This window comes from Dama dama, chromosome 18, assembly GCF_033118175.1.
Source record: "Dama dama isolate Ldn47 chromosome 18, ASM3311817v1, whole genome shotgun sequence".
NCBI classification, from domain to species: domain Eukaryota; kingdom Metazoa; phylum Chordata; class Mammalia; order Artiodactyla; family Cervidae; genus Dama; species Dama dama.
In genome coordinates, this window is record NC_083698.1 from 12,856,755 (window position 1) to 12,869,842 (window position 13,088).

The 13,088-nt window shown below is 42.2% G+C and overlaps 1 protein-coding gene and 1 non-coding gene across 3 annotated transcripts in view; one reads left to right on the plus strand and one right to left on the minus strand.

Annotated features, from left to right (window-relative positions):
- SLC25A13 (solute carrier family 25 member 13) overlaps positions 1-13,088 on the minus strand; it is a 227,306-nt gene that overhangs the window by 193,504 nt on the left and 20,714 nt on the right. For both annotated transcript variants that reach the window (XM_061164932.1, XM_061164931.1), the window contains exon 2: positions 3,267-3,320. In XM_061164932.1, the coding sequence (XP_061020915.1) occupies positions 3,267-3,320 (54 nt within the window). The remainder of the gene's footprint in view (positions 1-3,266; positions 3,321-13,088) is intronic.
- On the plus strand, positions 9,473-9,607 carry LOC133073182 (small nucleolar RNA SNORA70). The gene has a single exon (XR_009696889.1). It is a non-coding gene; the product is annotated as a small nucleolar RNA SNORA70 (small nucleolar RNA).

The following is a 13,088-nucleotide window of genomic DNA, read 5'->3' on the forward strand; positions in this document are numbered from 1 at the left end:
ATATCAACCATATTATGTACTATATAACATATATCAACCATATTGTGGATTTTTTTTTAAAACACTTTAACACACACAGTGAGATAGTTAAGGGCAGGAGCCATGATTAATTCATCTTTATAACCCCAACATCTGACAGTAAGCAACTTCAGAAAAAGAACTGATTTTAACTCTTTAAAAAAAAAAAAAAAAACATAGAATAAGCCAGAACAGGGCTCATTTTCGTCCTCCAGGACCCATGTTTCCTTCTTTGTTTCGGTTCCACTAGGTCTCTCTGCTCGCCATAGCTATCAACTCCCCCATTACCAGCACATCTGGTCTCAAACAATGAAGCTTCCCTCCACCTCCCCTAAGCTACAGGACAATCACCTAACTAGTGTTGCAGAGAGCTTGGGATATTTATAAGGAAGAAAAGTCAGGAAAAATGTCAGAAAAAAGTCAGCAAATAGGTTTACAGAGTGCTCGCTGCCGATCCACTCTTAGAACAAGTCCTGGTGGACAGCAAAGTGATTCAGTGATTCATGGTCAATCAACTATGCACGCTAAGTCCGACTCTTTGAGATCCCATGGACTGTAGCTTTCCAAATCCTCTGTCCAAGGGATTCTCCAGGCAAGAATACTGGAGTGGGTAGCCATGCCCTCTTCCAGGGGATCTTCCTCACCCAGGGATTGAACCTGCATCTCCTGCATTGCAAGCAGACTTTTTTTTTTTTTTTTTTTTTTTACAGCTGAGCCACCAGGGAAGTCCCTCAAACAACTATACACTAATACAAAATATAAATTTAAAAAATAAATAAATAAATGAATCACAATTTACTCAAGAAAAAAAAAAAAAATAGAAAGCCCAGGCTCGCTGGAGACGTGCCTAGCACAGCCCCCAAAGGCGCCTCGCTCCCTATTCTTCCCCCACAGCACCGTCTGCGGTAGAGAGTAAACAAGAGATCCTCAGCTTGCTGAGCCAAGGTGGATTTGCGTTGGTACCACACTACCCAAGCCTGATGAGATCACCCGAACCTCTGCCAGATCCACAATCCCTTCTAGAAACTGCTGATCACTTCTTTTCTTCAGGGACAGTTCCCCCCACATCATCCCATTGGACTAAGTCATCTGGAATTCTCACTCAGATGCCACGCAGTCCCAGCCTCACCAAGGGAGGACAGCACTTCCTTTCTGGTCCCAAAGATTCCACCCCAGCCTTCGGGCCCACTGACACAGAAGCCCCACAGGTGGCTCTCCAGAACTCTGCAGGGACTCCTACCCTCCCCTGGGTTTCCCTGGCCAAGCCCACTTGTCTCCAGTAAAACTCCCCTGCGACTGTGATGCAGCCACCAGAAAAGATACGTCCTTCCATTAGCAGGGTCTTAACCCAGCCTCATCAGCTTCCACATGGCCTCAAACTGCGTTCACAGCTTCTACCTGGAGCCTTTCCACGGAATCACATCAAGAAGACCAACAAGGATCCAAGATGCACCATCTACTGAGACCCTCTAAGGTGTTCCCATTTCCCGATGCCCACAGCTACCGGTGGCTTAGAAAAGAGAAGTCACAGATTCTGAATTCCGAGGATGATCGTGACTCTGCCGGCTCAATTTTATGAGCTTCGTCCATCTCTCCAGGCTCTTTAGCAGCCCACTCGCAGGCTCTTCTGCAAGTGGTCTTCCAGAATTACATCATTAGAGTTTTACAACAAAAACCTCATAAATACACAGCCTAAAAACGTCTGTGGCTCCCCCATATACACCTCAGCCCCGTCCCGGGGGCCCGGCGTGCACAGCAGCAGACATCAGCTGAGAAACGTGCGTTTCTGTTCGCTGGACTTTCACTACCCGGAATCCTTTTCCACCTGAGAGACCGTATTTATCTTTTCTGGGCAAAACACAAGCTTATGAAGAACTCTGCCTCCCAATGTATAACCCAGTCTACTTTACAAATTGATTCTTTTTTTTCTCGTATTTTTTACCCATTTTCTCTTGGAGTCTGTCTCTATGAATGACTTAATTTCAAGCATTTACTGAATCAATATCTACTGCATATCAGGTGCATGTCTAATACACAGCACTTTCAAGTAAGTTTTTTTAACGGAATCTTTACAACTTTTTATAACATTATGTACATGTTCAAATATACACAGAGTAAACAGTAAACTCAATACTCCATTTTCCAATTGCAAAAATTATCATAATGCCTATTTTTCCTACACCACCAAAACTGGGTTATTTAAAACCAAATCTCAGATATCATAATCTCACCTATAAATACTGCAGTGTACATCTCTAAAAAACTCTTTATAGTTTCCATATTCAGAATATTATTACCCAGCCTAAAAATCAATTAATAATTACTTTATATCAAATAATCCTATCAGTATTCAAATTCCCCGATTCCTCAATTTTTAACAGTAACACATTTTGATAAGGAAAGTGATGCTAGGAGAATTAATAACCTCCTAAGCCATATATACACAGCAGCAGAACAAGTTTCTCACTTGAAGCCTTGGGTTCTTTAAATACAGCACACCTACCTTCTCACCATGTTTAGAAAAGGTCTACATATGTACTTTTTAAAATTATCTTTACAAAAATGGCCTTTCTTCTTTTGAGTACTTTTATTGCCAGTTAAATAACCTTAAAAATGATTCAGTGTTTGGGACCTGAGGCAGACTTTATTATTAGAGTATTAGTCACTCAGTGCCCAATATCACAAAGTAGGTGAAAGTATAAGAAACGAAGGAAATAAATTTGTACAGTGTAATGTAGTACCTACTGTTACTTGTACTGAGGCTGCCTCAAGGGCAGCACAGCTGAAGTTAAATGGTATCATGATGGTAATAACAACAGCAATGTTCTGCTCAGGAGAGACCAGGGTAGTCCATTCTGGATGAATGACGGATGACGAAAGGTGTTTACAAAGAGCTTTAAACCTTTTAGGACGGAAAGCTTTAGTATCATCTGCTGCACAGGACAATCTTGGAAAGGTAAATGGGTTGTGAGACTAAACTCCCCAACAACCCCTTTTCGGTACTGAACATCATGTGAGACCAGAGAAAGTGAAATACAAACCATGCAGCCATCACAGCCAGTTGCCTACAAGTATGTGATACATTTTAAAAGACAGATGCAAAATTGTAAAGGATCTCTTTTACAAGTCTTAAGTAAAGGTACTTCTGGGGATGTTTTTAAAAATGAATGAAAAAGAGAGCTGCTTGAAAATCATCTTTAAAAATTGTAGAACACAAATGAGAAACAAACAGACTCCTTTATACCAACCTTCAAAAATATTGTCTTAAGTTCAGCTGGATCCGCTCTCTTGGTTAAAGCCACCTATAAATAAACATAAAAATGTTTATATTATTAGAACAAAGCTGAGAAATCAAGCTCGCAGACTGAGAGAAAAAAATAAACTCCAGGTTAGAAATCAGTGAATTTCATTTCTGCACTTAAAGCACTAAATTTACCCAGTGCTCAAACTACTCTCTGGATTTTAAATTAGACTTCTTATGAGGCTTCTAGAATGATAACATTCCATACAAGAAACAAAAGCTCCTAATATGCAGTGTTTAATATATATCTTTTTTTCCCAAAATGAATAAGGAAAAAAAAAGTTAAAACAGACTTGCAACCACCTGGCATTTTAAACTGCAACCCAGAGTGACCCAAACCCTTTCACAGGGGAATATTAAATATTAAAGTACAACTTGTTAAGTATGCAAGAAAATGTAGTTTTTAGAGAAGTTAGTGAGTAAGGCAAATAATATTCACAGACAGAAGGCAATTAATTCCCATGGTTCCACAATGGACAGGCATGAACACCCAGCAATCTGGTCCTGTCCAGCAGTATCCTCCTCTCCCCAACTTTATCAAAAAAATCCAGAAGTCTCCAATTGTACAGCATACAACCATTGTTTTCTAATAACTTTAAAAGGAATATAATCCATAAAAATATTGAACAATGTTGTACACCTGAAACTAATATTATAAATCAACTGTATTTCAACGAGAAAAAAAAAAGAAATCATAAGTCTCCAAATGTATGATTATTATTTACCACGTTCTGGAATACAAGGGGCTATGGTTACCTTTCAAGAGCAAAGTTTGACAGATTAGCTCAGAATAGGTGTTGTGCTTAATTCTCCAGCCCACAAAGTCCAAAAACATCACTGGGGAAAGAGAAGACAAACTTGAACATGGCTGCCCCAGGCCAACACAAAAGAGTCCTTATGTGGAACCAAACAGTGGGCTTATTCAGCATCCCATCACCCAGTCCTGCTGGCAGAAACCGTCATGAGACTGAACTCTCCCCAAGCACAGCATCACTCCATGATACAGCCAAGGAGGGGTTCCTGGAACCACCCCAATACTGGAGCCATGTCGCCATCCATGGGGAGATTTATGCAAATTGTTCTAAATCCCTTCGGGGTGTCTGCAAAGGCTCTCCTGAGATCTTTGGACAATGGGTTCTCTGTCTTGAAATATGTAACTGCCTGAGCTCCTTGGCCCGCCACTGTCAGGAATAATTTTATTAACTAATCATTGGAATAGGAGAGGTAGTTTTCCTGAAACCAGTTAGCTAGTCACCTTGTTTCCCAAACCAAGACTGATAACTCCTAACTTCTGCTGAGTACTTGTAACCACCAATGCTATTTTTATCCATAAGAATTTGTAATCTTTTTAAAATCCTCAATCACTGACTGTTCTCTGCTATTCAATTAAAGAGAAAAAAAATATAAAAATCGACTGCAAAACCAACCTAAGACTGATGATAGTGCTGTTGAGAGTCTCACAAGATCTCCTCCGTTCGGGTCTATACTCTGAGAAAGGTGGGGAGGATGAACACTATTGGAGATGGGACAGCATGAGAAGTTTCCATCCTCTTCGAGAGAGAGAAGACATTCCCTCCAAGTTCTACATCTCAAGACCATAAGTAACATTTTTTTTTAAAAGGCATATGGTGACCCTCAGCACTTAATTGGGTTTCCTTTTAAAAGCAAAGGTAAGTTTCCACAAAGTGAACTATTCTTACTCCATCTGAATAACACATCCTTTAAAATCAAATTAATTCACTCTGCCACACACACTTCATAAAGCCTTCCCTGGGCAATGCTATTTCAGAGTGAACTTCCCCCGCCCTGAACGCCCACAGCATTCTTCTCCTTACTGATCCCAGAACGCACAGTCATCGCTCACCGCCAGGACTACCCCTCTGTGAGAGAAAGAAAGCTTTCAGTCTGTAACTCTCCCAGGGTGGAGGGCACGGGAGAAACCCATCCATATGGCGGCCCAGCGCTTCTAAGCCATGTCACCTAATGTGTACAGAACACTTAGAAGTTTTCAGAGCAGGACTCTGACGCCATTGGATCCCTGTGGCAGACCTGAGACTCAGAGCATATTATTGCACTCATTTGACAGAAAGGGAAACCAAGACTCAGAAAGGGTCACTTATTTCCCTGAAAGTCAGATTTAGCAACACTTTTGCTGACATTTCTAAGTGTTTTCTGAGCAGAGGTCAAGTTCCAAATCTTTCACCCCCTTACTGTGCTGGCTCACTGAGTCACATCACAGGCAGCTTTAAATTGACCATAGCTTATGTCACCCCTAATATAAAACAGCACTTGCCTAAAAATCAAGACTCTCCCAGTTTCTCCTAGTACCACCAGTTTGTAGTGTCCATCCAGTGCTACGATTAAGAACATGCTCCAGTATCAGACTGCCCTGGATTGTGGGGGGCGGGGGGGAACCTGAGCTCTCAACTCACTAGCTATGTGACCCTCCCGTTTTAAGCCAACTCAGAACACCTGTTCAGGCAAGCTCACGTGGCATCACCTGACAAGCCTTAGTTCATCAGGCTTTAGAAGTTTCTCAAACTGCAGCTTTTTCTCCAAAGGCTAATTTTCACTGTTTTATATACAAGTATATATTTCTCAAATACTGCTGCTGCTGCTAAGTCACTTCAGTCGTGTCCGACTCTGTGTGACCCCATAGACGGCAGCCCACCAGGCTCCCCCGTCTCTGGGATTCTCCAGGCAAGAACACTGGAGTGGGTTGCCATTTCCTTCTCCAATGTGTGAAAGTGAAAAGTGAAAGTGAGGTCGCTCAGTCGTGTCTGACTCTTAGCGACCCCATGGACTGCAGCCCACCAGGCTCCTCCATCCGTGGGATTTTCCAGGCAAGAGTACTGGAGTGGGGTGCCACTGCCTTCTCCATCTCAAATACTAATAGCATGTAAATATTTACAGTTATTGGGAGAAGGAAATGGCACCCCCCTCCAGTGTTCTTGCCTGGAGAATCCCAGGGACAGAGGAGCCTGGTGGGCTGCCATCAGAGGGGTCGCACAGAGTCGGACACGACGGAAGCGACTTAGCAGCAGCAGCAGCATTTACAGCTGTTATTCTTACTACCTAGTTGCCTGGTTTGCTTTACCATTACTGTCTGAATTTGTGTTTGTGAGAACAGATGCCACCATTAAAACAACATTTTTATATCAAAAGTTTTAAATAAAGTAATTTTCAAACATTGTTAGGGAGTAAATCACCCAGAAGAAAAAGGATTCTTGGCAGACGACTATGAAATATCACCATTTGCTACTTAATAAAGAAATTTATACACAAGCACATAACATTCAAACAAGTGGAGGTTAAGGAAGAAAGCAGGTGGGGGGGGGAGGCTGTTAAAAATGGAAACTACGCATTATCTTTTTCCGTAAACTGGGAGACCTTTATCTTTGTTTAATGACAGTATAGAAATTTCAGGTCAATCCCCCCCAAAGTATGTTCCACAGGGCAAAATTTGAGGATCACTTAATATGTAACATTTTTGAGAAGACAAACATTATAAATAACAGTTTAAATAGGTTATCAATAGCATTTGCAAAACATATACTGGCTAGGTACATTCCAAATACAGAAGAAAGAAAAAAAAACAGCCAACAATAATATAACTTGAAGCACTGGTTTTAAAAAGCCGGCAGTAAGACGCATGGCAAGGAAACCCAGAAAGATATTTTTGAGGACAAATAAATTCACTTTCATTTTAATATGAGTTACAGCAGCCAAACAGAGGAAGACACCGGAAAAGATTTTTCTATGTGTAGGAATATTATTTAAACTGGCTTTCTTACTCTGGAATCAAGACTCAGTTGAGGGCTCATTGCTTTAACAAACTGCAGAGGTACGGAACTGTGCACTTAAAATAGTTGCTAGGTCTAACCAGGGGTGTTGAGAGGGAACAAACATAACCTACAAAAAAATCAGGGATATTAATTTGAAGAAGAAAACATGCAGAAAAGTTCTCTTCTTACACTGGGAAGGTCGAGCCACGTAAGACCACAGTCTCCTAGCAGACACCTTACTCCTCCACGTCCCCTGCTCCAGTAAAGGTCAGAAACTAAGTAGGCGCTCTGAACAAATTCTTAAAGAAAAACTTTCAGGTGAGTAGAAATCAAATCTTTACAAGGAAAACAGGTAGCTCCTGTTAGGCTAATGGAAGTGCAAATTCTCACACTCCGCCCCAAATCTACCAAATCAGAAACTCTGAGGGCGGGATCAAGCAATCTATGGTTTAACAAGTCCTCCAGGTGACCTTGATGCTTGTAAAGTGTAAGAACCACATCTGTGGTTAATGTAAAATCCTGTCTGACTGGGCTTGAGATCCACTGCCCGGCCGGCATGTTTGCATTGCCTCAGGGCTTTGGGGTTTTATCAATCCCCAGGCTGATCAAATTAGATGGCAAAGTCCAGCTGGATTAGAATCTCTGGAATGGGTACCTTTAAAGCTTCACCACAAGATGATGACGGACCAGGCTGAGAACCACTGGGTTAGAACCTAGGACGCCAGACCTCGTTCAGCTTGCTACCTCACTCAGCAACAGTTCTTCCACCACCCTCCCAAACCTGAAAGGTCTGACAGGCAAGACAAGCTCAGACTTACACTGAAAATTCTACTGTCATGAAGTAATTGTTTACTTTAGATATGAAGAGAAAACCAGAGAGGCAGCTCATCAAAAGCTACTCTCTCTCTGTGTGTAAGCACATGCATGCTTGTTTGCATGCGCTGACAAGCAGAAAACGGAGAGGTGGGAGAAACCTTCAGAGTGGGTGGTCCTGAGTCCCATGGAAAGCACCACTGTGTGTGACCTAATAACTCAGAAGCTGGGACTGCACTTTCTTCCCACTGTATCTTCCTACACTACAGAGACTGGAAGGTTAAACTACATTTCCCAGAATCCCTTGCAGCTAAGTGACCTAGGTGCTGTCAGTCAGAGGAAGCTAAGTGAGATGTGGGAGGCCAAGTTTTGGAAAGCGAAGATTTGGAAGGTAGGGGCCATGCCTTTGCTCCTTCTGCCAGCAAGCATCATCCTTGGAACTGGCTGATCTTCCATCAGGAAGTTCTCGTTTTCCCCCTGCCATGTCAGCGGCAGCATGGTTCTGAAACACTCCCAGTTTGGTGGGCAGTTTCATGACTGCACAAAAGGCAATTGCTCCCCTGGTGGCCTGCTCCGCAGTGAGGCTCTGCAAGTCACTCCTAAGAGCTCAACCTGAAGTTTGTTTCTTCACTTTTCCAACAAATTCCATAAGCCATTTAACACCCTGTAATAAATTTCCCTCTGCTTAAACCAGCTAGAGTGGATTCTGTTCTCTGTAAGTGAACCTTAACTGATACAATCAGTAGCTGTAAAAGAAAGTTTGAAATTCCCCAAAACCACAGTTACCATTCACTCAGGAGGGATAAAAATGAAGTGTCTCATCATGTTTAAGAAAAATAAGTTTTCATTGACTTCACTGAATCACTCATTCCTCATCCCACGGTTCCCCATGGTCTAATAAATGAAGAGCAGTAACTATAAAAAGTTACCAGAACTAATATACAAACAAGATATCATGTTAAGCAGTATTCAAACCACAACCTTTCTGTGTAGTCGACCCTCAAATGTTCAAGTCACTCAACAGCTGACTTATAAAGCAGCAGACACCACAAATGTTAACCCACTAGGTAACTATGCAAGTGGGTTATTTCAGGGATGTGGAAATATTTTATCAGAAGGAGTCAGTAGTTTATGAAATGGGTTGTAGACAAACATTAGACAATGATAAAGCCATCACCATGAAATTTCTGTATGAAGCAGCAGAGTACAGCAATTAAGAAATGAATGGCAGTGTTTTAGCTGTGGGTGCCGTTATGCCAAAATAACTTTAAACACTCTAATTTTAGATTTTATTATTATTAAGCTAAAGCTAACATTCCAGTAAATGTTCCCAAGACTAAAAATTTGACAAGAGACAGTATAAGTCTTCTCTGAAGTAGACATTTGTCTCTCTATATTTTCAGCTCCTTATGGAGAAAGCATTGCTTGCTCATCATGTCAAAAGCAAACATCACCAGGTTTGGGGTTTCAGTATGTTGCTAACTTGGTGATCTTGGACAAGTCAGTTAGCATCTCCAAGTTTTAGTTTCCTCATCTATAAAAAGGGCAAAATGCTTTGCAGTCGATTAAGTCAACTATGTTCTTTTCCCCAGAGGGGCCCAGTGTACAATGGCTGCAAATAGCAGCCTCCACAGCAGTGTACACAGCCTGTTGCCTGCAGAGGCTGCCCTAAGGGACCTTGGAGACAACCCTTCCCAGTGCACATTCCAGGATTGGCATGCTGTCCCCAGTGCAGGCTCCAGACATGTATGCCTGGTTTCTTTGGAAAGCCCAGTGGCCAGGGTCCACACGGGCCAAGTCTTAATGTCCATCTGCACCAAGGTGCAGAACAAGGAGCCTGTGACTGGGGCCGTCTGCAGGACCAAGTTCAAGTTCCCTGGCCACCAGAAGATCCACGTCTCCAAGAAGTGGGGATTTACTAAATTTAATGCGGATGAATTTGAAAACGTGGGGGCAGAAAAGAGGCTCATCCTAGACGGCTGTGGGGTCAGATACAACCCTAACCACGGCCCTCTGAACAAACGGTGGGCCCTGCGCTCATGAGAGTGTTGGCCAGTTCCCTCCTTACTCATGCCTACCAATAAATCCTACTTCCCTGTCAAAACAATAACAGGGCAAAATGACAACATTTACTTGTCTATTTCATGAAGTTATCTTAAGGATTAACTAGGATGAAGAAAAGGTGCTCTGTGAATTAGAGTGATACATAAGGCTGGTAGTGATTAACAGCTACTATTAAGAAATATAAGTCAAAAACACAGCTATCTGTTTCTAATCCCATATAAGAACAGAAGATGGGGAAGTAGGTCCAACGTGTATTCAACTCAGAAATAAGCAACAAAAGGTGAAAGGCTAAGGAGAAAATTAAAATTCTATTGGATGATCACAGTCTTGTTAGGAAGCCTGGAGAATCAATCAGCTTGAGGCTAAGAGGGCCACCAATGATGCTTAAAACTATCCCAGGATCTGAGATGAGAAACCCTCCTCAGAACCCACAACAAAAGCAGGTTGCCTAGGCTGCCTGTTAGGTCAGCTGAAATGGCAGCTTCACACACAAGCTGCTCTGTGTGGGTTTGTGTGTGTTCAGCCATGTCAGATTCTCTGTGACCCCATGGACTATAGCTTTCTAGGCCCCTCTATCCATGGGATATTCCAGGCAAGAATACTGAATGGGTAGCCATTTCCTCCTCCAAAGGGTGTTCCTGACCCAGGAATCAAACCCATGTCTCCTGCACTGACAGGCAGATTCTTTACCCCTTGAGCTACCTGCCCTCTTCCAAATCAAACTCACACTGAGAATCCACTCAGCAAAGCCAGATCACGTGTTTGTGCCCTGGCTGCAGGGAAAGATGGGAACTGAGTTCTGACTCATGTTCTGGCAGGCAGACCTTGTAATGTGGGGATTTTCTCCAATATAGAAAAGGTAGTCAAAAGATGATGGGGAGATTTCTGGTTTCCAGTCCAGCATGCAAGAGGCTTAGAAATAGTCAGTCTGTCATAAAAATAAGTAAAAAGTCTAAATGCTGAAAAATCAACTACCCTCCCTAGATGTATCAGAGTTAAGGTCACCCAGCAAACCACTGCCCCCCAAAATCGAGACAGAAAGGCAGAACCAGAAAATCACAACTTACCAGAGCTGAAACCCATCAGCTAAAACCTCTGCAGGAACCAATGTCAAGAGTAGGTAACTCTGAGCTGCAGATGGACAGCCGCTGGAGGCTCAGTGTGGACAAGAAAAGACCTTACAAAACTCTAGATGGATCTAGACATCGTGGATTCGCCACACTTCTGTGAGTTTTACCTCCTGGAACTCAAGCTGGCTTTCAGTGACTATCAGAGAAAGACTACCCAGCACTTTCAGTAGGAGGAAAAGAGAAGGAACCAAGCTGAAATGCACAAGGGCACCCTGTTCTTTTCAACAAGCTCTGCTTCAGAAGAAATTATTTCATAGGCACCTAACCCACTGGAGTATTACCAGAGCCAGTAAACCAGAGGAAAGGCAATACCCAACACCAGCCACCTTCAGCCATCCTCTCCCACCTGAGGGGAAGAGAAGCTGAGAATCACTTGTGAAGTACAGTGTCCAGGGACGTGGGCTCCCTACTGAACTGGGACCTGGTCACAGGACTACAGGACATTTCTTCTCCCTCTGCACCCTAGCCTCACAGTACCAAAGGACCAGTTACAGCCATTCCTTTTATCCACTACATCATGTCTGAATATCAAGAAAAAAAATCACAAAAAATACCAAAAGGTAAAACAGCACCATCTGAAGAGACAGAGTGAGCATTAAAACCAGACGCAAATACGGCAGGAATGCTGAGATGATCAGACTAGGAATTTAAAACAACTATGAGTAACATGCTAACGGTTCTGATGGATAAGGTAGACGGCATGCAAGAACAGAACAGTGATGCAAGCAGAAAAGTGGGAATTCTAAGAAAGAAAGAATATTCCGATAATATTTCAATAGAAATCTCCGAAACTGGAAAGCAAAGGGAAAAAAAGACTGAAAACAAACAAAAACAGAACTAAATATCCAAGACTGTGGGACAACTACAAAAAAGTGTCATATACATGTGATGGGAATACCAGAGGAAAAGAGAGGACCAGAAGGAATATTTGAAGTAACAATGATGCAGAATTTCCACTCAATCAAAGTCAAACACCAAACCACAGATACACAAAGATTAGAGGACACCAAGGAAGACAACCAAAATCACTTTAAACATCAGTGGGCCAATTAATTGAAAGACAGAGACTGTTAGAATGCATTAAAAAATAAGACCCAGCTATATGCCATCTACAACAACAAAAAAGACACACACAAATTAACAGTAAATGAACAGAGAAAGACATACCATGAACACACGAATCAAAAGAGAGCAGAGTAGCTGTATTACTTTCAGGCAGAGCCCGCTTTAAAGCAAGTAAAGTTAACAGGGATAAAGAGAGACAATATATAATGACAACGGGGTCAATTTTCCCAAAAGACACAAAAATTCTAAATCTAACATGACAGAAAGCCTAGAAGTAAAAAAGAAAAGTGAAAGTGAAACTCGCTCAGTTGTGTCCGACTCTTTTCGACCCCACGGACTATATATAGTCCATAGAATTCTCCAGGCCAGAATACTGGAGTGGGTAGCCTATCCCTTCTCTAGGGGATCTTCCAACCCAGAGATCAAACCCAGGTCTCCCACACTGCAGGAAGATTCTTTAGCAGCTGAGCCACAAGAGAAGCCCACCTAGAAGTAGACCTTCACAAATAAAGTCAACTAATCTTTACAAAGGATCAAAGATAGTCTCTTTAACAAATGGTGCTGTACATCCACATGCGTTCATGAAATTATAAGACATTTGCTCCTTAGAAGAAAAGCTATGACAAGCCTAGACAGCAGAGACATCCCTTTGCTGACAAAGGTCCATACAGTCAAAAAATATGGTTTTTCCAATAGTCATGTATGGATGTGAGAGTTTGGCCATAAAGAAGGCTGAGTGTCAAAGAACTGATGCTGGAGAAGACTCCTGAGTCAACCTTAAAGGAAATCAGTCCTAAATATTCTTTGGAAGGACTGATGCTGAAGCTGAAACACCAATACTTTGGCCACCTGATGCGAAGAGCTGACTCATTGGAAAAGACCCTGATGCTGAGAAAGACAGAAAGCAAAAGA